This window comes from Natrix helvetica (assembly GCF_964273705.1).
Source record: "Natrix helvetica genome assembly, chromosome: Z".
Lineage (NCBI taxonomy): Eukaryota > Metazoa > Chordata > Lepidosauria > Squamata > Natricidae > Natrix > Natrix helvetica.
Genome location: NC_138554.1, coordinates 75,522,554 through 75,549,399, shown reverse-complemented (window position 1 = coordinate 75,549,399; position 26,846 = coordinate 75,522,554). Strand labels below are relative to the sequence as shown.

Here is a 26,846-nt window from a genome sequence, read left to right as displayed (position 1 = left end):
AGAGGAGAACTTCAGGAAGCCAATAATATTTTGCCATCTTAATTTGATTTGAAATATAACTTATAGCTTTCCCTAAGCCTATCAATACCTTTCTTAATTTAAATTAAATATTAATCTTTAAGCTACTAAATATTAGCATTAGGCTAATGATTTTATCACTATATTACAAAACCCGTAACATTTTCTGCAAAGGGTTACTTTCAGCATATCAATTTAACAAACAAATACCGCATTTTTCAGAGTATAAGATTTTGAAGAGGCAATTTTTTTAAAAAAAATTGCACTCTGCAGACCTCCCCAAAACGGCCTGTTTTTCGTGAAAATGGGCCCGGTTTTTTGTCAAAAAAATGGCTTGCATAGCCTTTAGGAGGCTTATAGAGGGCTCCTGGGGGCAGGGAAGGTTCAAAAAAGAATTTGCACAGGAAAATTGGATAATGTAAATTTCTGTCCAGAACTTTTGTCCTGGTTGCTAGATCTTCATGGCTTGAAAGCTCTCCTTTTGGGGGCCCTAGTAGCTTGCAAAATCACTTCCCATCTCATGAGACACCCAAGTAAGGATGCCAGTCAAAAATCCCTAAATGATGAGCCAAAGACAACAAATATCAAGTCTACTCAGACAGGACCTAAATTGTGCAAAATACAAATATTTCAGTAAATATTTGAATTAGCACAAAATGGGGGTCTGGTAGAAGAAATCAAGCCCTCTGTGGCTTTTAGACTTTTAGATATTGATGGCCAGCTATTAAGTCATTGTTTGTTTCCTTATGCTGATTGTTCTGACCTAGGCTTCCTGATATAGTAAAAAGCACACGTTTAGTCCCCCAAACCCTCTTTTTATTTCAAAGGCTGTGAATTATGTTTATTCGCACTCCCCAATAGTTGGAATGAGTCCTACAGTAGGCTGCCAAAGTCCTTCGGGATAAGGCTGATAAGCACCCACCTTTATCTTCCTGGAACTGCTGCCAAAGACTTAATTGGCAAGGCCACATGGAGCAAAGAGTCAGAACGGAGCTTCAGAAGGTAAACTGACCAGCAAGAACCATGTTGCTTCCTGCAAGGGCTCATGTTTTTTTGCTCCTCCTTTTATGTCCTATGGGAGGGGCCAATCACCTCCAAGCCTTACTCCTGAGTTGTCCCTTCTGTCTTAACTGTTCTTGCCTTCTGGCAGCTCTGTGCATGCATGCACTGGGAACTGGGGGAGTCTGTTCCTCTGCCTCACTGCTCTCCGACTCTGGAGGCTCCGGAGGCAGTACATAACTCTCAGATGGCCCTGGCCCCCTCCCTTCCTCTGATGCAGAGCTCCTGTCCAAGCCTTCCCCAGATTCCAGGACTGGCCCATGTTCCTCTCCAACCTCTTCGCAGTCCGACTCTGCTGCCAGCTCCACAGGCTGCCGCCGGACCACAAAACTGAAGCATCCTCAGCTTCTAAGTACCTGGCAAGCTGGTGGTAAATCAGCACTCTAACTGACTGACAAGGGGCCTGTTCCCAGTTCAATAATTTCTCTGGCTATTTTTGTCCCTGCGTGGCCAACAATCTTAGTAGCTGCAAAATTGAAATGCATGCCTTTGTTAACTGCAATGTGAGACTACCAATGAGTTCAGGTCTCCTTATCTAACTGCTCATGTTCTTGTATTCTGGTGATTTGCTTCCTCCCCATTTTTCCTAGTCACAGGGACAATCCACATATGGAATCCGGTAAATTACATTAGAAATTTCCCCCACCTCTAAACAGTATTTCTACCACATGATTTAACCTTATATGGTAGCCTCTGGGCAGTGGGCAATGCCTACTTGCAGATTTCAGAAGCTGCATTCTACTGCTTCTGAAATGTTTTTCATTGTGGCAGGATATACCTTCTTTCTTGGACCTTTCTCTCCCCAGCATGTTGCTCAGGCATCTTGTGATAAATGCTTGTGAGTACTCTTCTGCTTAAATTGTTCACATAGGTACTTGCTCTGCAGTTGTTTTGTTTGCTGGGTACTACAGTTGATTTCACCATCCCATATAGTATTCTGATGCAACTCTTTTTATATGTGGACAGTGGGTGGTTATTGAAACATAGAATGCATGGAATGTTGATAGCCTTGCAATATATTATGGTTTCTCAGCTTCCATCTTCCTGTATTTTGAAAGCACATCTAACAAATGGCAATAATCTAACCATTGTTTTCCTCCACTGTGAATTGTTTATCCAGGAAAATGGAATTCAGAAGGGTATGAAAGTCTTTGAGCATATTTCTTTTGATGATGACAAAGATGTCATTCATGCCAAATTTTAGGTCTGTAATTATGAAATACATAGTGTTCTACTTCTGATAGGACTGACTCTTCAGTGACTCCTAATAGTGTGGATGATCCCATGGGCATCCCTTTTAATTGCTCATACATTTCTCTTTTAAATGTGAAGAAGGTATGGTGGCAGTACTACCATGTTTCCCAGAAAATTAAGTCCCAATCTTATTTTCTTTTGAATTCCAAAATAAGCACCAGGTCTTATTTTCAGGAGATGTCATCCTCCCACCCCATGTATTTTAAGAATACATGGGAGGCGCTTCTTCTACTTGCTTGTGATGGGGCAGGAGTGCCAGTGCTGCCACAGTAAGGTAGTAGGGTGGAGCTGCCCCACGTACCCAACACCAGCTTGCCTCACAGCCACAGCACTAGCACAGCACAAGCGAGTCCCTTTTGGGAGAGGGGGCAGTCTAGAAATACGAAATAAAGTAAAGTAAAGTAAAGTAAAGCATATTGCTCAGCCTCCTGCTCTGTTGCATTTCTTGAGCAAGCAGAAGGATGGACCAGTGGCCACGTGAGGTACTGCTGGATGGGGCTTGTGGAGCTACCATTGTGAGGCAAGGGAGGTGTCAGAGCGTGGCTGGCCTTGCTGCGGGGGCCCTGAGGTGAACCACTGCGGGACACATGGGACAGCTCCATCCTTCTGCCTCATCTCACGGCCACAGCACAAGCAACCAGGTGGAATGGGCAGGCGGTAGGCTGCACAGGTGCCTAAGTGGGGCTTATTTGGGGGATAAGACTTATGTTGGGTGCACACACAAAAATATGGTACGGCTTATTTTCTGGATAGGTCTTATTTTGGGGGAAACATGGTAGCCATAGGCTACCCTAAGAAGATAAAGCATGCAGAACAAAGACTATTTGAAGGTGAGAGAAACTTCCAATGTAATTTACCAGATTCCATGCATGGATTTCCCTGTCACTATGGAGGACAAAAGGGGAAGAAGCTAACCTTTTATTGCAAGGATTACAAGAACACAAGTGAATGGTTAGACAAGGAGACACGAACTCATGGGTAGCCTCACACTGCAATGAACAAGGGTATGCGTTTCAATTTGGAAGAACAAATCTCTATCCCAGTAACCGATTCAGATTGGATCCTGACTCATATTCATGACAGTTGCAGTGATCCCATGTCATGGAATCACCTTTTGCAGCCTTCTGATAAGCAAAGTCAGTAGGGAAGCCAGATTCCCTACAACTGCAGTGGTTCATTTAAACAAGTATGGCAAGAAAAGTCATAAAAGGGGGTAAAGGTCACTTTAAAATGTGTTGCTTTAAAATATAAATTTTGGGCTCTGCGTAAGCTGCATGAACAAATATTCAACTTGGATAACATGACTATTGTAATTGTACACTAAGTAAATTATTATTGGTTATCTGTTTAATACTTACCCAGCTGACTATCAAAAAGGCAGCATAATAGGATGTCATCAACATAGAGTTTCCAAACATAAAGATAAAGCATACAGCAAGTGATACCTGATGTGACATGATTAAAGATGTTAATTAAGATTAGAGGCATGACAAATATGTAGAGTATCTACACTATAAGATTTTTAAAAACAAAGTGTATAAAATGCTATCTTTAAAATGTTTAAAATAATATATCATTTTGACAAAATATTCAGAAATATAAATTACTCTTGATAACTGAGATTTTTTTCTAACTTTATATCATTGACGACATTTCAGGTTTCAATTTAAAAAACAAATTAACAACCACGTTTGTTTATTTAAAAGAGAGCAACTAAACAACTCTTGACACTGGATTGTAAGCACTTAAAAGATAATGGGGAGAGAGAGAGAAAATGAGCATTAATCATAATTTAATCATTAATCCTCATTCAATCAACAGTCACGGAAATAGTGACTGTTGATTCAATGATTCAGTGAGGATTAATGATTCAATGACGATTAATGCTCATTTCTCTCTCTCTCCCCCATCATCCATTTTTTATTGTTTCAGTGACTGTTCAAATTTACAAAGGTGCTTGAATAAGGGGGGCCTAGGAGAGGTCCTCACAGTTGATACCATTGCAATTGTAATTTGGGTGCTTGCAATCAGCATGCAACTATGTTGCAATATCCTGTAATCACCTGATCACCATTTGTGAACATCACTGTTGCTTCTTACAAATAAAATAAAAGGGAATCAAGAAGCGGTCACAACTGTCACAATTTATGACTGTAATTGCAGGTTCCATTGTGGTCATAGATTAGGGACTACCTATATTAATAAAATCTTGCAAGCCAGAGTGACCTTTATCTTCCCTTCCTGTTTTATTCCAATAGGTAAGGGAGAAGCTTGCCTGAGTCTCTTCTGAATGCTATTCTGATTTACAGGAATTAAAGAATGTTTTAGCCCTCTTTGATTAAGTAACAATTCTTGTATATTTCTGTCAGAATATCTCTCTTACATTTAATATTACCTTAAAAAGTGAGATAACATTTTGTTATTAATAAAAACAACAACTTAACATTCTTTTGAGAATAATCATAAGTACAAACATTCAGAATGGGCGTTGATCCTTACCTGATACCTCATTCTCCGTGACATGGGGACAGCAGCCAGACTGGATTGCTCTATCCAGTAAACAATTGGACTGAGTCTCCACTTGTGATGTCATCGAGCCCTGGTGACTCCTCCCAGTTTAGACGAAGTAGACTGTAGACTCAAGTGAGAATTATAAAACAAAAATAACTGTGCAAAGCAAACTCTCTCTCCTTCACACAAAAAATAGAGCTCAACTTAAAGCACATTAGGGTGGGGCTGGCTGCTGTCTCCACGTCACAGAGAATGAGCGTATCAGGTAAGGACCAACACCCATTCTCCTATGATCATGGAGAAAGCAGCCAGACTGGGACGTACCAAAGAATGGGCTGTCCACAGGGTGGGAACAATAGAGTAAGGATTGCTAAGGGCACAAGTATTTTCTGCAGCACTCTGCGGCCAAAAGATGTATCAGCCGCCGCATACTTGTCTAGTTTGTAGTGACGATAAAAACCATGGGAGATGTCCATGTGGCTGCCCGGCAAACCTCTTCCAAGGAAGCCTGTATAGACCATGCTGCCATAGTTGCCACAGTAGAATGGACTGTAATGTTCTGTGGAATCCTTAAGGACTGAAGTTCATAAGACATCTTAATACAGGCCCTGAGCCATAGCCCAAGACTCAATGGGGAGGCCTTCTTTCCTAGGATCAGGAAACCATTGACAGAAATTTCAATGATGTGGACCTCATTGGTTCATATGGGGGGAGGGGAGAGCCTCCAGGCCTGTGGTAAATCCCAAGTGGGGTATCTATGGATGACAGGAGGTTGGAGGTTTGAGGCCCCATGGATGAATCTCCGGACCAAGGGGTGCGCAGAAAGATGTTCTGAGGAAGAGCCGTCTAGAACGGAAGACAAGACGGCCATTTGTCACCGTAAAGTGTTTGGAGTGAGACCCTGATCAAGTCCCCTCTGCAAGAAGTCCAGTACTTGAGGGATGGAGGCCCTTAGTGGATCAGTAGAGATGTTAGAGCACCAGAGAGCAAACGCTCGCCACGTGACATCATAAATAAGGTTCACGGAACTCCTACGAGACGCCTGGTTAGTAGCGATGAGGGAGATGTTATCAGCTGTTAAGGCTTGCCACTCAATCACCATGCGGTTAATTGTAGCCACTGGGGATCGGGATGTAAGATTGACCCCGATGAAGAGAGGCTAGTGACTGTGGAATGCGCCATGTGGGGGGGGGGGACACACCGACAGTGTTACAAGGTCGGCAAACCAAGGCTGGCGTGGCAGGAGTAAGAGTTCTGCCTCCTGTTCCAACATCTTCTGTACTACCCTCTGGATGAGAGGAAGTAGAGGGAATGCATATAGGAAACCCCTGGGCCACTGGCACCAGAGAGTGTCTACCCCTTCTGCGTTGGGATCCGCAAACTTCGAAAAGTATCTGGAGACTTGGATGTTGTCTGCTGCTGCAAACAGATCTAGCACTGGCAGGCCGAATCGGAGCGTGACTCGGTGGAAGAGGTCCAGGTGAACACTCCAATCCACCTGATCTGTTCTGGCTCGAATCAGCCAGTCTGCCTGGATGTTGGAGGCCCCCGAGATGTGCTCTGCCCTGAGGGAAAGTAGATGAGACTCCGCCCAATGGCATAACCGGTTGGCTTCCTGCATTAGTGGTCAGGATCGTGTCCCCCCCCCCCCCAGTCTGTTGATGTGTGCCTTGGTAGTGGTGTTGTCGGTTAGGACTAAGATGTGAATGTGCTGAACTGTCTGTCTGGAAGCGAATCAGGGCAAGAAGTACACCCTTAGCTCTAGTCAATTGATGCTGTTTTGGCTTTCTTCTAGTGACCACTGACCCTGGGCCAGCAGGTTCTGCATATGCGCTCCCAACCCTGTCAGGCTGGCATCCGTCGTAAGTGTGAGATGGGCCAGCTCACTGAATAACATCCCCCGCAAAATCGCTGGGGGCTGCCACCATTGTAGAGACTGGATGACCTGCCTGGGGAGGAAGGTTCTGTGGGGGGGAGCAGCTCCTGTTGCTTTTCTGGTGCGGGAACATGAACCACTGCAGGCACCTGCTATGGAACCTGGCCCATGGGACTACCCCAAAGGATAACACCATTTCCCCCAGTAACTAGGATAGAAGAAGCAGGGACACTTTGCGTAGACACATGACCCTCCTGACTAACTCCCTGAGGCTGAGGTTGCAATCTTGGGACAGGAATACCCTCTCTGCCATGGTGTCTATGACGACTCCAAGATGTAGAATGCGAGTCCTGGGGAGGAGGTAACTCTTCTTGAGATTCACTCCGAACCTGTGATCCCGCAGGGTCTGGATTGTTTGGGCAAGATCCCTCTCTGCCTGCTGGGGTGACCTGGACAACAAAAGAATGTCATCCAGGTAGCAAAGAATTCTGATGGGCGATGACCTGAGGTGGGCGGCTAGAGCTGCCAGCACCTTCGTGAAGACCCTGGGGGCAGAGGAGAGACCGAACGGGAGGACTCGATACTGGAAGTGCCTCCCCCCATAGGAGAACCGGAGATATCTTTGGTGGTCTGTGAAAATGGGAATGTGAAGATAAGCCTCGGTCAAGTCTACCAAGGTCAGATAATCGCCCTTTCTGACTCCCTGTAGGATGGTGTGGAGGGAGTGCACTTTGAACCGCCAATAAACGATGTGGCGGTTCAATGACTTTAGGTCCAGGATTGCTCTCCAGCCCCCGGAAGCCTTTGGTACCACAAAGAGACGGGAAGAAAAGTCCTAACCCCTCTGATGGGGAGGGACTGGTTGGATGGCCCAAATCTCCAGCAGGTGTTGGATGGCCTGATTCATCAGTAGCCTCTTGCGAGGGTATTGGGATATCAGGCAAGGCACAAAGTGTCCCTGGGGATGGAGAGGAATTTCAAATGAAGATCAAATTTGACTGTTTTGAGTACCCAATTGTCTGTCTTGGTGTCTTCCCAATGGTGGGCAAAAAACGCTAGGCAGCCCCCTATTGGAAGAGAGTCCAGATAGTCACGTTTGCTTTGAGAAATGGTGGCTGCTTCCTCCCTGGTAAGACTTCTTTGGAGGGAAATGTTGGGTAGTACGATTTGACCTGTCCTGATTGGATCCCTGTCTAGGGATGATTGAATGATGTTGCGGACAGGAGAAAGAAGATTCCCCCGTCCATTGGCTGAAAGGACGACCTATAGAAAGTAGAAGGGCGGCTGTCCTGTTTTCTGTAAATAGAAGACAGGATCTTGCACTTATCCTTAGACTCAGTAAGATAAGGGTTCTAGGGAGTTCCAAAGAGCTGAGTGCCACTGAAAGGGGAGGCTGCGAGGTGCCACTTAGTACGGACATCCACCTGCCATGGTTTGAGCCATAGCAGGTGCCTGGTCATGACCGAAGCGGCCATGGCTTTAGAAGCAAACCTGGCAACATTTAAAGAAGCGTCAGCTGAATATTCAATGGCAGCCCTAATCTTATTCAGATCCCTGTGTGACCTGGTATCAGTGGAAGCAATGCGCTCCTGGAGTTATTCAATCCAGACTAGCACAGCCCTGGAGAAAAAGGAAGTGGTTGTGGAGGCCCTAACTGCCCAGGGACCAGCCTGATAACCTTTGACTAACGTTTAATCTGAGCTTTTCTCCTCAGGTTTGAGGACTTCTTTGGGGGCTCCAGAGACCACAGTGGGCGAAGATAAGGCCTCCACCGGTGCGTCCCCTGGAGGAGTCTCAAGGAATTTGGTAAGTTCTGGAGCGATGTTGTAGAGACGTTTGTCTAGGTTGGTTGCTTATGGACCTGTACCAGGGGAATCCCAATGTCATTGAACAACATTCATGAAGATCTTTGGAGACGGAATGATTTCTTTTTCCACTGTAGGTTCAGAGAAGAGAGTGTTAGGGTGATCAGAGGGAGCTGGCACAGTAGTCTGATCCTGGGTAGAAGCTGAAGAAGATAAATTAGCAGGTTTCATTGCTTTGAACAGGAGGGATTTAAAGTGATCAGTCTTGAATAATTCAGTAAAGGCCAGGGCATCTGGTGTGATTCCCTCATCATCAGATAGATCAGAGGCTCTGAGGGTGTCCTGATCCCCAAAGATAGAAACCTGAGTGGCAGAAGCAGAAGGAAGGTATTGTTAGATATCCCAAGGTGATCTATGTCTGTTTCTGTGAGATGGGCCAGGAGGGGGGCGCTGCTAGAGCCCAGCAGCAATGCCTTGTTTTATGACTTCTGAGATTATGGCTGCCATTTCTGTAGGGGAGGATAGAGAGGACTGAGGCACCCCTGAGTACTGAACTGGAGGGTGACTGGCCTGTTCAAAACTACGATCCCTATTGAGAGGGACGTCAAATAAATTTCCCCTGGTATCGGGTTCTATGGAGGAAGATGAAGAGGAAGAGGGCAGCTCCCATCTGAATCATCCAATGATGGACAGGGGCCCATGGGTGGCAACTCGGGAGACCCCAGGGAGGCAGCTTGATCCCCTATGGGAGGGGGAGGAGAGGCCTGGATGGTTTGGCTTGCCTGTTTCTGGGCCCGCTGGCACCCTTTCTCTGGGGCAGGCTGTCTTCATTCCTCTCCCTTAGCAGACGATTTGGAAGTTTTGGGGGCTTTCTCAGGAACAGGGGTCTCTTTAGCCACTCTCTTGCAGCTGCTCCTCACCCACAATGGTCCTGCTCCCTACAGATCTTTGTCTGGAATAGCCCCCGCTATTGGAAGGTCAGCCATGCCTGGTTAAACTAGCCCCTGGTTAAGAAAAGGAGCGATATCACCACAGTAGTCCACAAACGCAAGTGCCGCAGCCCGGAGCGGTTGGTGTGCTCCCCTGACGACTTCACAATGGCGAGTGGTGAAGAAGACGGCAGCTGCTTCTTCACACGCTTTTCGTGGCCACAAGATGGCGGCCGTTGATTTTGCATGCTTTTCCTCCTCCTAAGGGGCTCCAAAATGGTGGCTGTCTCTTCCAAGGCCAGCTGGAGCGCTAAGATGGCAATCCATGAGGCTCACGAGGCAGCAGTCCCTCTAAACGGCTGGGAGAAGCAGAGCGCGCTGATCGGAGAGTTTCTGAGCTGTAGCTCATGAGCTCAATAGCCAGCGCCACGCTGGTTAAGGCTGGAGCGCATCCCAGAGCAAACTCTGGGCAAGCAAGTTGAAGCCTAAAGGCAATTTTGAATCTCCCGCTCAATTTGAGCAGGAGAAAAAAAATGGAAAAAAATCCCAATCAAAAAATTTTAAATTTAGAAAAATGCCAATGAGAAAAAAATATAATTTAGATCAATTTCGAGAGGAGAGAGAAATTTTCACAGCTAGTCCAGATTGGACTGAGTCTAAACTGGAAGGAGTCACCAGGGTTCAATGACATCACAAGTGTAGACTCAGTCCAATTGGTTACTGGACAGAGCAACCCAGTCTGGCTGCTGTTTCCACGATCACAGGAGAAACTGGTTTTACCAAAGAATATTGTTAAAAATATAAAGGAAATATTACCATATGTGCATAAAGTATCTTCTGTAGTTTGGTTGAATCAATAAATCCCAAAATGTATATACCAAAAACAGATGCTACCTGCAATTGAAAAATACAGTGCATTTTATCTAAAATAGTTTAAAGAAAGGTGAAAATGAACTGAAAAAATGGAAAGAGAAAATGAATTTTAAACAGTTTTATCATATAAACTACAAACAACAGTTCAAATTTATAATTGGAGTACAGGTACTACAATTTAATTGACTAATTTCATAATTTAGAGTACAATATCTAATTTTTGATATACTGTGAATTTCCAACTGTTTCTCCAAATTTCCATCTGTTTTCCAACAAGTGAACTCTTATTCCCAGAATTCCTAACAATGATCATAGATTGGGAAATTTCAGGATCTGAAACGGTTGCTTCAGAGCAATATTTACAGACCTATACAGACTTAGACAACTAATAGTTCTATTGTGTATATCTTAACTCTTCACCAGGACATGATTATTGACATTTCATCATGCAAAACAAAAAAGTCTAAGATGTTTGACTTTCCGATCCATACGCTCTATAAATTTTCCAAAAGTAGTAAAATGGAAGACCATTACTTAAGAACAACGAATGTATTCTTTTCATATCTGATGTCAAGGCCATTTTATCTCTATTATGGGAGCAAGCCCTAACTACTAAAGATATTTAAAGAAGAGATATATCAACTGCATCCAATAGGATGACAATGGTTCTATTAGCTGACAAGAGTGGGTGGACTTTCAGCCCTGATAGGATTTACACACATGCATTTAAAAAGAAATCGAAAAAATGGGGCCAACATATAAGCTCTATAAACGCATAGATTCACTCTATAAGTTTATAACTATATACTGGAACATTGAGAACAACAGATTCTAGAAACTATATCAAATTTATGCAAAGTTGTTATTACACTACTTCATGATTAGAGCATTGGCTAAAATAGTAGACATTTTTAATAATTTAATAATTTTAATAAAGCTGGATTCCAACTTGCTCCACTATTAAGATACTGTATTGCATCAAGCAGCCAGTCACTTTTAGACTTAGTTTTACAGAGACTTTGTTTACAATGCTCACCACAATAAGCGCTCGTGAACAGAAGCCTCCGATGTTCTTCTTGCTTCAATTAGCAGCTGTAGGCCAGCGGAATTGAAAACGGGAGGTTTTGTGTTTTAAATGGCCACCGTGGCTTTGTGCTGCCAAACGGAGAGCTGCAATGTCCGTCCCTGCCTCAATGAGTAGCCGTTAAAAAGCGCATGAAAGCGGTGCTTTCAAAATGGCCACCACGCTCGTCGGAGGCTCAGAAACACTGTCGCATCGCAGGGCTCTCTGGAGGCTCCTGATGCTGTCAAACAGTCGGAAACGCACAGAACCTTCCTGTTGTTCCTGCACCTGCCGGCAGCCGCCGGACAAGTGGTCTCTGCTATCCCAACTGCTGCGTGCGATCAGCAGCAGATTGAGTTGCCGACAGTCACTTCAGCAACCTCTTAAAGGAAATCAAACTTCAAGTAAGGTTCTAACCCTACTCTAACTGAATAATTACACTAAGAAAAATAAAAAATTCTAAATCTGTGAATTGCTTGGAGTTCCAGTCTATCTGTCAAGGATAGAAGAGCTCCCCAAAATTAGTCCTAATTGAGTTTTTAAACTGCCCTCAATGAGGCAAAGGAGGCGTGGCTAAAAAAATCTACTCAGTCCTTGGGCAGATAGACTGTATTTAACCCATGGTTGGACTTTCCCAATTTGTCATTTAGACTTTTTTCTTTCCAGAAGGAGCCTATATAACTTTTTCATGGTCAAATCAGAAACTATTATTGTTCTTAGGTGTTAAATGTATATTGTGTATTCTATTCTTCTTTCAACAGTTATTTGAGAGAACAAATATACATAACGATAAAATAAAGGTAAAGACAGTTCTAATCTCTGTTTCTTAGTCGAGGGAACCAGCATTTACGAAGACATTTCCATGGTCATGTGGCCAACATGACTATATGCCAAGGTGCATGGAATGCTGTTACCTTACCACCAAAGTGATATCTATTTACCTACTCACATTTGCATGCTTTTGATCTGCTAGATGGGCAAGAGCTGGGGTAAGTAGCAGAAGCTCACATTATCGTGTGCACCAGGTCTTGAACCTGTGCTGTCAATTTTCCAACTGAAAGCTCAGTGGCTTTAACTGCTGAACCATTGTACCGCTGATAAAGGGGTATGCAAAATTCTAATAATATTTATTGATATTATGTTACCTGTGTTAAAAGAACAAACTGAGCAAACTGCCATGGAAGCATGAATAGAACATTAGAAACAGATAGTGCAATCAAGCTTCTTCTATTAACATTCTGCATCCTTGGGGAAAAGAATAAGAGATTCATTAACAATAATGGCTCTGCTAATGTATCCAAATAACAATAGTTTTTTTTCCCAACAGACTCGAACTCTGGTTAAGCTTCAAAACAATGTATAGAAAAATTCATAAAATAGATATCTAATACCGTAAAATTAAACAGAAAAAAGAACCTTCCACTCACACCTTTTATTTACGTGTAATATAATTAATAATTACCTAATAATTGGATAAAAATCCCAAATCCAGTCTAAGCAACTGGCTGACTTTGCAAAAAACATAATCATTATAAAAACTTTGGGCCAACACAGATTTTTTTAAAAATCCCATAACTTTCTTTTAATGTTAGTCTGATCTTTATTTCCCCACTTCCTCTGATAGGAAATCTTTTATTATTTTTCCTTTTTATCAGAAGTAAAAGTAAGTTTGACATAAATTCTTACTACATTTAGATGTACTCAGGATCATCCTAATCTTTCCTCATGAAGGAGAAATGATAACAGTTTTTAAGAAAAACAGACACAAAAGCTGGTATTTAGTCACATGTAAACTTTCATTTTCTCCCAGTAAAAGGAATAGGTTCTCTATGGACAAATTACAAATGAGGTTTCTAATCTTTCCCAATCTGGTGGTGCCCCAATTTTTTGAATTATCTCCGTTGTCCTATCATCTTTATTTGAGGATGATGGAAGTATACTAGACTGAAGAGACTAGAAAAGACAATACATAATAATGGCTGTAATAGGAAGGTACAGCTAAATATGAATTCAGAGCACCTTCCTGCTTTTGTATACCATTACATAAATTAAAGCAAATTATTTACATAGCAGTAATACATTGTATAACTTATGACTGTATAAATCAGTATCATATGTGAAGATTTTGTTTCCATATTTAAGAATGGAAAAGAATGGAAATTACCTGAGAATGTACGTTAAGAGTAACATCTGAACCACAAGGAAGGGATAAGAAAAGCTTTCACGGAGAGGAGGAGTCCACATCACACGAGTACTCTGAAAATAAGAATTCAGGTAATTTGTTTCATATTCTAATGTTCTTTTCTCCTTCATCAATCTTTGGAAAAAATATTTATCTGGGTTTTGAATTGCGGTTATGGATTTTTAAAAAAAGATTCAAAAATAGTCCATAATGTAAGAAAATTTGTCCATATTATAAGAAAAATATATTGTAATTTTATTTTACAGGTGAATATTGCAGCTATTTTTCTTCCTGGAATTTTTATTCTATTTTCCCAATAAACCGAACTAGTCCTTCCAGTCTAAATTGGGAACATAACTTCAAAAGAAAACTAAGATTAATTATAGCTAATAAGGTCCATGGCAATTAAAAATATACATATATGAATACATGTACATATACATATACGTATACATACATATACATACTTACATTATAAGTAAGTGGAGATGAAACAGTGTACAGGGAGATTAAAAAACTATCCACATGGTGCTTAAAAAACAACCTGCATCTGAACATCAGCAAGACCAAGGAGATGGTGTTGGACTTCCAGAGGAAGAGAGAGGAACCTGCCCCACTTTACATTGAGGGGGGCTATGTAGAGAGAGTATCCTCCTTTAAATTCCTGGGAGTACATCTCAGCAAAGACCTCACCTGGAAAAACAACATGATCCAGGTGGCCAGGAAGGCCCAACAGAGACTCCACTTCCTTAGGGTCTTGTGTAAAAACAGGGTGGAACAACAACTGATCATCTCTTTACCGGTCCACAATAGAAAGCGTCCTCACCGTAGGGTTAATTGATTAATCAGTAGTTGGCAAACCACTGTGTTAAATCAGTCAAAGTCCACATTCCTTCCTCTCTTAATCCTTTGGCTCTTAATCTCTTTTGCTTACAAGAAAAGCACGATGGAATCTACACGTAGACATCACATTCCACGCAGCAAAATATTAACTATGTAAAGAGTCTCGTATCTATATCATGAAGTGATCATGAAGTGTCCATAAGGTGTCCATGAGAAAAGCATGCATCTATAAACCAATCAATAGTTGCCAAGTGTATTTTCTGTCCAATGAGCTTTTACTATTCTGAGAAGTTTTACAATAAAAGGAAGCCCCAAACAATGCTCTGGGTGGGTGCCCTTCAGGGTGCCTTCCATCGGGTGGCCTTCCCATACAACCTTACTCCTGTCTGCGCCTGCTTTTCTACGTTACCAACACTCACTTATTGCATCATGGTATGCCTGTTGGTTTGACAGCAGTGGATAGAAAAACATTACAGAGGGTGGCGAGCACAGCACAAAACATCGTAGGCTGTCCCCTGACAACACTAGATGAGATCATTAGGCCTTGCTGCCTTAGAAGAGTGAGGAAAATCCTCAGGGACGACTCACACCCAGGTCAGTAATTCTTCACCCTCCTACCATTGGGAAGGACATATAGAAGCATAGTCAGCTGCACAAACAGGCTGAAGAACAGTTTTATCTGTGGGCTGTCAGACTTCTGAATGTGAAATAACAACATAACTAAGTAGTACGATGGACCTGCAGGGCTGGCGCAATATGCAACAAATTCACACTGTGTAATGGGATTAGATGTTTGTTAATATGATTATTGGGTATGAGATTTTTTTTTTGTCTATGAGTTGTATTTCTTTGTCTTTGTCTGTGAGTTGTATTGTGTTTGGGGGGTGCACTGAGGGAGCTCAACCAATCTCATTGTACATATGTTGTGCACTGACAATAAAGAATTATTGGATTGGATTGGATTTGGATTGGATTTATTGGATTTATCTGCCGCCCTTCTCCCAAGGACACAGGCCTGCGTACAGCATTAAAAAACACATAGTACAAAAGTTAAAAGGAAATTAGAAACAGTCCAAAAAACAAACCCAATTTATATAACACTCACATTTTAAAAATTAAATAAAATTAACAGGTCAGGCCGGCTTGCTGGAAAAGCCAACTTTTTAGGGGCGTCGGAAGGACCGGAGGTCAGGGATTATGCGAAGCTCTGGGGGCAGCTCATTCCAGAGGGAAGGCGCTCCCACAGAGAAGGCTATCCCCCTGGGGGTCACGGGCCGACACTGTCTGGCTGACGGCACCCTGAGGAGGCCAACTCTGTGGGATCGTACTGGACGGTGGGAGGCTATTGGTGGCAGTAGGTGGTCTCGCAGGTACCCTGGGCCTAAGCCATGGAGCGCTTTAAAGGTCATAATTAATACCTTGAATCGCACCCAGAAGACAACCGGTAACCAGTGCAGGCTGCCTAAAAGGGGTGTAACATGGGAGCACCTAGGTACCCCCATGATAACCCGCGTGGCCGCATTCTGGACTAGCTGAAGCCTCCGGGTGCTCTTCAAAGGCAGCCCCATGTAGAGAGCGTTGCAGTAGTCCAGGCGAGAAAGGGCGAGGGCATGAGTGACTGTGCACAGAGCATCCCGATCCAGGAAGGGGCGCAACTGACGTACCAGGCGAACCTGGTAAAAGGCCCCCCTGATCACGGCCGTCAGATGTTCTTCTAAACCAGTGGTTCCCAAACTTTTTCAGTCCACCGCCCCCTTGGTGCTACAAACTGATCCTCAGTGCCCCCCACCCAGTGGTGGAATTCAAATTTTTTTACGACTGGTTCTGTGGGCGTGGCTTGATGAGCGTGACTGGGGGAGTCATGTGACTGGGTGGTTTGCATGAAGGAATAAAGATAGTAACAGTAAAATTCAAAACTGTAACAATTAATTGCACCTTTATTCAAAATCCAATTTAAAAACCTTTGTAGTTAGTTAATTCAACAAAATTGTTGAACATGATCCAGTGATACCAGGTTTTCAAAGTCATTTATCAAGAACCTTAATAACTAGTAACTTAGTAAACTCAGTAAAATTTAGTAACTACTTCACTGTTCAGTAAATTCTTAATGTGATGGATGGCTTAATGTGATGGATAGCTTACCAGTTTCCCAATGTCTTGTTTTAAGTCACTTAGCAGGAGTCTGAAATCACCATGTTCAGTAATCTGGAGTCGATTTCTTTGTTTGGAGACCACACTGAAGCCATGTTCCACCAAATATGATGTTGGAAATGCAACAAGGAGCTTCTTAACCACTGTCCATAGTGCAGGATAGCGATCAGAAATTTCTTTCTGTAACTAAAACTCTTGGTACAATTCCTTGAACTTTGGCTTCAGCTCAATGTCACCAACATTTGCCTGAATTATTTGATGAGATTATTGCATGGTACCTAGAAACTCCCAATATGGAAAGTGAGAATGGGAACATTTTAACAGATCTATATGTTCTTGGGTTATAATTTTCACTAAAGAACCATGGGGATGGAAAGGGAAATATAGACAATGGAGTCCAATCCCCCTCCTCAACAGTTTGGAAGAATAACTCTAGCAAAATGTAGCCTTTTACCTCTTTGGGGAATCATTTATTATTATTGTTGTTGTTGTTGTTGTTGTTGTTATTATTATTGTTATTATTATTATTATTATTATTATTATTATTAATTATTATTATTTATTTTTCCCAATACAACTCATGCAAAGGGTCATCCACAACTACATTACATTTCCCACACTCATATTTGTGATTCCTTATAACTTCTTTAAACTAAACATTTTTAGTACAAATCAACGCATTGACATATATATCACTAATGCAGTTTCCTATCTCTTCCATTGACATAATTAACACCTTATGTATTGAATACAGGTATATCAAGTATAGGTTAAACATGAATTGAATAACATCTAATTCAAATGTATAAGCTGTGAATTTATTATATAATCACAGGCAAACATTGCACATATGCCTAAGTCCTCTACCCACGCACATTATAAGACAGATAAAACTATCTTAGCTGGCTGTTGTAAATATTACTCTGCTAATTCGACAAGAAATGCTACTGCATGAATTCTTAATGCAGGACACAAGTAAAAGTGATTTTAGCAATTTTCTTTCCAAGTTAATTCAAAATGTATATCCAAATGTTCCTCTTATTTTTCCCCCAAGCACTAGGGAGGATTATATTCAAAACCAGACACTTTTGCTCTGTGTGTGTGTGTATGTGTGTGTGTTTGCTTGCTTCTGGTCTCCAAAGTCAGAAGGGCTGGTTGGGACCCCCAGAGGTCATCTAGTCCCACCCCAGAGAGCGCCTCCCTGCCCCACATTCCCCAGCCCCACCTCCTCTGGGAAGCCTCCGGTGGGGGGGGGGAAATGCAGAGCCCCTGCAGAGAGCCCCTGCTGCTCTCCCTCACCCTTCACTCTTACTCCCTCCCTCTCTTCGCAGGCCGAGCGGCCGCAGCGTTACTGGGATGGTGATCATGGATGTGCTGTCGCCCCGGGGAGGGGAGGTATGGCCGCCAGCAAAGGGCTTCTGCCGAGGCACCCCATGCAGGCAAAATAGCGAGCGAGCGAAGGAGGATCAGGCAGGGCACGGAGGCCCCTTCGCCTCCCACTTTGTCTTGATGAGGTCACTGCAGCTGTGGACGGACGGAGGTAGCCGGAGTGGTGGGGAAGACCGGGGGGCGGGCGAGCAATGGAGGATCAGGCAGCTCTCTCGCTAGCTCGCCCCCCCGGCTTCCCCACCACTCCGGCTACCTCCGTCCATCCGCAGCTGCAGCGACCTCATCAAGACAAAGTGGGAGCGAAGGGAGGTGAAATGGCCTCCCTTTGATCACTCGCTCCCCCTGCCTGTCCGCAATATGCTAGCCCTGCTCTCACTGATTGGCTGGCTCACCAATCGTCCCGCCCACCTCTAAGAGCCCTATCTATAGAAAGCCAAGCAGAAAAAAAGTTAACTGGGTTTAGATAGGGCTCTTAGAGGCGGGCGGGGGGATTGGTGAACCAGCCAATCAGTGAGTGGGCAGGGCTAGCATAGTGCAGATGGGCGGGGAAAGCAAGCAATCGAGCAGCTTCTGGATGGGCGGGGGTGAGTGAGCAAACTTGTTCTGAATAGCTCGCTAGAGGAGGCCACCTCCAGAACTCCTTTGCCGCCCCCCTTGCCTCTTACTGCCCCCCCTACTGCCCCCCTTGCCTCTTACCGCCCCACTAAGCCATCTCACCGCCCCACTGTTCTAAACTAAGCTGCGTATCCAGGAGGACTCCCAGATTGCGAGCCTTCTCTGAGGGGGCTAAAATTCCTACCCCTATCATCAAAGATGGAACAAGATGCCCAAATCGGGATGACGGAAACCACAGCCACTCCATCTTGGAGGGATTGAGCTTGAGCCTGTTCCTCCACATCCAGATCCGCACAGCCTCCAGGCATCGGGACATCACATCGAGGGCATCGTTTGGGTGGTTTGGGGTAGAGATGAAAAGTTGGGTATCATCAGCATATTGATGATACCGTACCCCAAAACCACGGATGATCTCGCCCAGAGGTTTCATATATATGTTGAACAGTAGGGGTGAGAGAACCGACCCCTGGGGCACCCCACAAGTGATGCGCCTGGGGGTCGATCTCTGCCCTCCAGTCAACACAAACTGCAACCGATCCGACAGGTAGGAGGAGAACCACCGTAAAACGGTGCCCCCCACTCCCAACCCCCCGAGTCGTCGCAGTAGGATACCATGGTCGTTGGTATCGAAAGCCGCCGAGAGGTCGAATAGGACCAGGACAGAGGAACAGCCCCTGTCCCGGGCCCGCCAGAGATCATCGACCAACGCGACCAATGCCGTCTCCGTGCTGTACCCGGGCCTGAAACCCGACTGAAACGGATCCAGGTAGACAGCTTCATCCAGGTATTGGGGAAGCTGACGTGCTACCACACTCTCGACAGCCTTCGCTACAAAGCAAACGTTGGAGACCGGACAATAGTTGGCTAAAGAAGCTGGGTCCAGGGAAGGCTTCTTAAGGAGGGGCCTCACCACCGCCTCCTTCAAGGCGGTGGGAAAGAACCCCTCTCTCAATGAAGCATTGGTAATTGCCTGGAGCCAGCCACGTGTCACCTCCCGGGAAGCCGAAACTAACCACGAGGGACACGGGTCCAGCACACAAGTGGCAGCACTGAGTCTCCCCATAATCCTGTCCATGCCCCCGGGGGTCACAGGGTCAAACTCATCCCAGATTGTCTCCTCAAGATTCATCCCCATCGGCTCGCCCAAATCTACCCAGTCAGAGTCCAAGCCTGTCCGGATCTGAGCGATTTTATCCTGCAGATACTGAACAAATTCTTCAGCCCTACCCTGCAAGGGGTCTTCCCTAGTTCCTTGGTTAAGAAAGGAACGGGTCACTCTGAACAGGGCGGCTGGGCGGTTATCTGCGGACGCGATAAGAGCAGAAAAGTGTTGCTGCTTTGTCGCTTCCATCGCCACTAAGTAGGATTTAATATGAATTCTTACTGGTGTTCGATCAGATTCGGACCGGCTAGCCCTCCAGCCACTCTCTATGCGTCTTTTCCGGCGTTTCATCTCCCGGAGCTCCTCGGTAAACCAGAGGCCGCAAAGGCACAACGCGATCCAAGGTCCCAGCGGCCGCCCTATCCCAGGCTTCCACTAGGGCTTCGGTCGAGTTGTGAGCAAGGGATTCAGGAAAAGTCCCAAGCTCCATCAGGAACCTTTCGGGGTCCATCAGGGGCCTGGGGCGGAACCATCTAGTCGGTTCCGCCTCCCTGCGGCGAGGGGTAGCAGTATGGAAGTCAAGCCTGATGAAGAAATGATCAGACCATGACAAGGGTTGAATAGAAATATCCCCTAAATCTAGATCATTCATCCACTGCCCAGAGTCAAAAATCAGGTAGAGCGTGTGTCCCCCATTATGGGTGGGGTCTTGAATTAACTGAGTTAGGTCCATAGCTGTCATGGAAGCCATGAACTCCCGAGCTGACTCGGATGTCTCGCCAATGGAAGGCAGATTGAAATCCCCCAGGACCATAAGCCTGGGGAAATCAACCGCTAAGACATTCAGCAGCTCCGGCAGGGCTGATGAAACGTAGCAGGGAGACAGATACGTAAGAAAAAGGCCCACCTGAGCTCCAAGGCCCCACTTCACAAAGAGGGACTCACTATCTGAGGCACAGTGACCTCCTGAGGTCTGAGACTTTCCACAATAACCACCGCTACACCCCCGCCCCTGCCCTGGGCTCTCGGCTGGTGAAACGCCCGGAAGCCTGGTGGGCATAGTTCGCAAAGGGGCAGCCCCCCTCATGGCCCAACCAGGTCTCCGTAATGCACGCCAGGTCCACTCTACCCTCTTGTATGAGGTCATAAATGAGGGGAGCCTTATGTACCACAGACCTGGCGTTAAGCGACACCAGCCGGAGACCAGGGTCCTGTAATCCCGGGCACCCGGGGCTGTGAGAAGGGTGATGAGGGTTGGAACGCGCTCTTAAACAGCAAACCTGCGTCCTCTGAACATCATTTGGCCCTCGGTCCCCACCATATCTGCCTCTCCCACAAACAGTAGAGATGGTGAACCCCCCAATGGAATGGCTTAATGTCTCCCCCGGAATCCCAACCCTTCCTAGCCCTCCCAACCTGCGCCCATTAGTTAGCGCTGGTCTGTGCCCTGGCAGACTCCCCCCGAAGCCTGTCTGAGCCATCCGAATCAACCCACCCCTCTCCCCCTTAAAATTTGGTTTAAAAGCCCCTGTAAAAAACACTTAAGAAGTCTCTTCTTCGCATGCCACCTCTCGGGATCCCAAGATCTGTCATTAAGGAAGCGTCTTGATAGGCCAGAAGGATATCCCCGGGAAAGGGGGAGTTCCCGGAGGGAATAAAGTTCTGTCGCAGTATAGCATAGAGGAGAGTGTGGCATCAACCAAACGGGATGACATCATGGGGAGATGGAATGAGGAGATGACATGTCCACGGGGGGGGGGGGGGGCAGCCGGCAGTGTTCAAGAGGGTAGCAGGAAGCTTATGTCCATCATAAAAATTGTTGGTGTTGGGGACAATATGTAAGGGTAACGGCGAGCTGTCCAAAATCGCAGCAGATGCTAGCTTGCGAGATGGTAAAGCGGCCAGTGATGGCGGCAATGAGGACAGCAGCGGCATCAGAGGCTGCTCCAACTCCGACTCCAACAGCTAAGCTCCGCTCACGCCAGCCGCACTCACATCCATCGCCAGGGTCGTACTCCGTTGACCCAGTCCATAATATCACAGGAGGGGGGGGGGCAAATGGCCAAATGGCACACTATGGTGGCACAGGCAATGGCAGTAATACCAGGGGAAGCACAATGAAGGACCCCCCCACTCCAGCCACGTCCATGCCAGCTCCCGAAGCCATCTTTCGCTGGCGTTAGTATCCATGCCAGCTGCCTCAGCCACTCCCTGCTGATCTAATTTATCATGTTCACAAGCAAGGAGGGGGGGGGAGCAACCGGGATAACACCACGGTGTGGGGAGCGGCAGCTGTAGAGACCCCAGACCGGGTGTCCCGCCGCCACCGCTGACCATATCCACACCGGCTGCAGAGACCCCAGGCCGGGCATCCCGCCGGGCGTCCTGCCGCAGCTGCTGACCACACACACGCCGGCAGCCGATCGACACTCTCCATTCTCCTTTCACCGAAATAGAGAAACACCCCCACAACATGAATAAACGTGATGATACCTCCCGCCTACCAAACATCTGGAAACCAGCCCTAGCCAACAAACGAACACCACCCACCACCCAAGCCGTTACAATACAAAACAACAATGCACACATAGCCTGCACCAATCAGCACCAATCTACCAATCATGATACAACCACACAACCAATCATTCCACTTACTCAAACAAAGCCAGCACCCCATCCCCTCCCACCAAGACTTACAGAAAGATGGCAGCTCCGTTCCCATTTTAAGCCCAAGCTTTAAGATGGCAGGTGAGATCCTGCCGAAACGTTGCAAAGACAATCTCAACCTTACACGGGAAAAGACACGAATACAACAAAACCAGCATACCTACACCGGTGAAAATCTATGAATATATATATGTGTGTGTGTGTGTGTGTGTGTGTTGTATTTGTGCTGATAAATAACACAAACACAACACAAACACACACACACACACACACATACATCCCTCTATCTACCTAATTTTAAAATTTGCCTCTTCAAAACCTTGGTGTGTCTTATACTCTGGTGCATCTTATACTCTGAAAAATATGGTAGCTTTTTTGGCTGCTGCTGCACACTGCTAACTCATGTTTAGGTCCCTCTTTCTGTTTTTTCGGCCCAGGTATAAAACTTTGCTTTTCATTTCATTTTGTTGGATAGGGCCCTCCCGAGCTCCTTTTTGCTGGCAGAGGGTTGCAGGAGGTAGTCGCAGCTGGAAATGGAGCTCGGGAGCCTGTTTTCACTGGCATAGCACTTGGACTGACATGAGTGACATCAAGCAGGTCAAGCCCACTCTGGCCACACTCACCCAGGACTCCCAAGGTCAAATATAACTGATGTGGCTCTCAATGAAATCAAGTTTGACACCTCTGGCCTATAGCAATGTGATTTCCCCCCCTTTTATATTGACCTATATGGAATCTAGGTGGTTTTCATCCTTGGTTTTCTTTAGAGATATAGTGATCTTTTATATATAATGCAACTCCACCTCCTCTTTTGTTAAGTCTGTTTGTTTTGAATAGTTTTTATCCTTCTATCAGTATATTCCAGTCATAAGTTTCATCCCATTTAGTTTCAGTAATGGCAACTACATCATATCTGCCTTCATGTACTAATAATTCAAGTTCACCCTGTTTGTTCCCTAAACTTTTAGCATTTACAGACCAGTGGTTCCCAACATGGGGCCCAGGCGCCACAGGGAGGCAATTTGATTTTTAATGGGGACAATTTAAAAATGAGCTATTAGCTGAATCTTTGAAAGCCCGCTAATAGTTTGTATATATTTGTGATGAAACAGCTGTGTTTCATTTATCTATTGTTGTCTTTGTTAAGTGCATTTCCTAGGGCCTGGTCTGAAAAGAATATCCCAGCTGGTGGGAGGAGGGAGCAACTGCCAGCCAATCAGATGTGTTCTCGCTAAGGATCATGGTACTGGCAGTCTCTCTCTCTTTTTCCTGTAGGCTTTGCTGCTGGATGATTGCAGAGAGAGCTGACAGAGTGGGTGGCTGCTAGGGGAACCCGAGCAGTGATGATACAGAACCAGGACCCAAGTTTAAGTAAGAAAATGTTAGATTTAGTTATTTTTAGTCGGTGTTTTCCAGGCCATGTTTTACAAGACTTTTCCTCTCAGAGCAATCTGGGGATGGCCACACATGCGTAGGCCTTGCCAGGCCTGTGTGATTCACCTCCACAAACTGAAATACCAAAGCATTTCCCCACTAAGCTGCAGGTTCAAATTGAATGGGTGAGTGGGGATATTATAGGTTACAACCCCCGCTTTCGTTCATGACAATCTTATTATTCATAAATTAAGCTAAGAACCTATGGCACACATGCCATAGGTTCGTCATCATGGTCCTAGATTGCCTGATGTGCAGACTATAGTTTCTGTTCCACTAAGAATTGAGTTTCCTATCACCAATATTCATCTTTTCCCCCCCGCCAGGAATACTTTTCTTCCTGATGGAGGAATGCTGGATTGTGCTTCTTTTTTAGAAACTAGTGATGAATGCTCTTTTGTGAGTTTCTGTGTATTTTCTTCCGGGGGGTAGGGGGGGCTATGAAAGTGATTGTTCAGTTCCAGAGGGGCTTCATTGGAGTGGGCTATGGTAGATAGTAAGGACTTTACTCTTGGTTGTTTTCTTTAAGAGTGACATGTTACTATTGCTCTTGCTCTTTAGGTACATAGAGAGGCTCATGTTTTACAGAAGCTGTTTGTTCCTATTGTATTTGATTTGGGTGTATCCGTTTTCTTCTTTTTGTTCATATATAGGGTTAGCATTTGCTCCCGATTGTATTTTACTTTTGTATAGTCTTCTTGTTTAAGTTGGGATTTCTTATTTTGCTCATTGATTTTCAGAGTGGCTAGAGTTGCCTCTAAACACTTTACTTTTTCTTCTAGTAATTCAAATAGTTTACATTTAATACGTATATAGTTTGGGTCTTCTGGGGCATAAACCGAAACATAGGGTACACTTTGCAAGTATGCACTAAGTGTCTGTCTCTTTTTCTGTGGTTTTTAAAAAATAATTCCTCTTAGGTCATTAAGAATTTTAAAATTTCTAAAGAATTAATATAAGTAAACTTTTAAAAAATATTTAGTTAAAAAAGAGATTGAAAAATTGAAAAAATATATAAAAAGATTGAAAAAAAATCTAAAAATGGAAAAAGATTTAAAAATTGAAAAAAATGAAACGAAGAATTTTATTAAAATGTTGAAAAAAGAATTGAAAAATTGAAAAAGATTTAAACATTGATAAAAGAATTGTAATTTAAAAATGATATTTAAGAGTTGAAAAAAGATTAAAATTGGAACAAGGAATTTAAAAATTGAAAAAAAAAATTAATTGAAAAGGAATTTTTCTTAAGAAAGGGAATTCAGAGATTTTAAAAATGTAAGAGTTTTTGGCCCTTTATGAAGTGTTATGCACTTTTTTTGTTGGAAGTCCCAGATTATTTTCTAGCCGATGCTTTGGTCTTAACCCTGTACTCAATTTGAAAGTTAGGAACGTGGCTGTTGGCTGAATCTGGCTTCCCATTGACTAGCTTGTGAGAGGGTCTCAAAAGGTGATCAACACGACTTCTGGACTCTGCAGTTATCATAAATACATGCCAGTTGCCAAGCATCCAAATTTTGATCATATGACCATGGGGATGCCACAATGGTTATAAGTGTGAAAAACGATCATAAGTTATGTTTTTCAGTACCATTGTTATTTCAAACAGTCATTAAATGAATGGCTGTAAATCAAGGACTCTCTGTAGATATGGAAGAAAAGGAAAGAAGCAAAAGAAACTTGAGTATGAGTGGAACTCAAGTTTTCCAGACAAGTTAGAATAGAATAAACAAGCACAAAATGATAAAAAAAACTTCTCATGAATTTTAGAAAAACTTTAAAGTTTATCATGAAACTATTTCAACAACTTCTCTATAGCTATATCTAATCTATATCAAGTAAGAGTTCTATTTGCACTGCAATCAATGTTAAGATTCTTGGTCCTCCAAAGCCTAGTTAGCCTACATACATTTAGGATTAGAAGTGATTCTTTTTTGTGAGGGGTGAGGGATAATTATTTTTCCTTATTTTGATATAAGGCCAAATTTAGCATTATGTCATTTACTTTTGAACATGAGAGAATTAGCTTCGGCAACTTGCAGGAAGAAAATCTATGTAAAATGTTAGAATATAGTTAACTCTCAAAACAGAATTAATGGAAATATGATGGCAAGTGAAGCTGCTCTTACAGAGTAAGAAGTTATGTTACTGAATATCTCCAAAATGTATATAATTAAGCTAACCATATTTATGAAAAAAGGATGCTTGGTAAAATGATGAAATTAATAAGGCTGTAGAAGAAAAAAAATGTAAACAATAGGATTATTGCTACAAAAATACATAAGTTAATGAAAATGAGAATAGGGAAAGAAGAAATAATTTAAAACATAATAGTTAGAAACTGAGGCCGAGAAAATATGGAGTCATCTTGTTGAAAAGAAAATATTTTAGAAATTAGTGAAAAAGTCTAAATAAGAGCCATGAGGGTGAATGAAATTAAAGATAAGAGTGATGAAATACACATAGTCCATGCTGAATGGTCATTTTCTGATTATTCAAAGTTGTAACAGCCCTCAAAAAGCAATTTATAATTTACAACCCCATTTCAAAGTTATGACATTGCAGCATCCCCATGATCATTTACTGTTATAGCCAACTGCAGGGATGCTGCAGCCTCTCCACCATTCTCCATTCATCCATCTCATCCATTCCACTCTGCCAGATCCCCACAGGCTTTGGGTCTATTCCTGCTCACCCATCACCCACTATACACTTACCATGTGAAGACTTCCAGAGCTCATGTTGCAGAAGGAATACAGGCTACATGTCTCTGGCCTTTGTGGCTATCTCCTTGAACAGCCACCAATTTCAGATTGCATACAATCCCTTGTAGTCACAATGAAGTAGTGGCTGTTTCCGGTTAGGCAGTCATAAAGTTCAGAAATGAACTGCTCCATTTTGCTTCCCTAACACAGTCTGCACAATGCTGCAAAGAATTCCAGAGTTTTCTGCAGCACAATGCAGACCACATTAGAAGCAGAATGGAGTGGTTTTCCCTGGGACATGCAGTGGCCTCCTGAAACTGGTTGCTGTTTTCAGTGTGCCCATAACTCCATGCAATTCTGCTAAAATTGTGTT

General features: G+C 44.0%; 1 protein-coding gene across 6 annotated transcripts in view; it reads right to left on the bottom strand.

Annotated features, from left to right (window-relative positions):
• DPY19L1 (dpy-19 like C-mannosyltransferase 1) overlaps positions 1–26,846 on the bottom strand; it is a 115,620-nt gene that overhangs the window by 44,951 nt on the left and 43,823 nt on the right. For all 6 annotated transcript variants that reach the window (XM_081971261.1, XM_081971262.1, XM_081971263.1 and 3 more), the window contains exons 9-12: positions 13,553–13,644; positions 12,534–12,633; positions 10,269–10,346; positions 3,690–3,776 (exon numbers count right to left, since the gene is read on the bottom strand). In XM_081971261.1, coding sequence (XP_081827387.1) covers positions 3,690–3,776; positions 10,269–10,346; positions 12,534–12,633; positions 13,553–13,644 — 357 coding nt within the window. The remainder of the gene's footprint in view (positions 1–3,689; positions 3,777–10,268; positions 10,347–12,533; positions 12,634–13,552; positions 13,645–26,846) is intronic.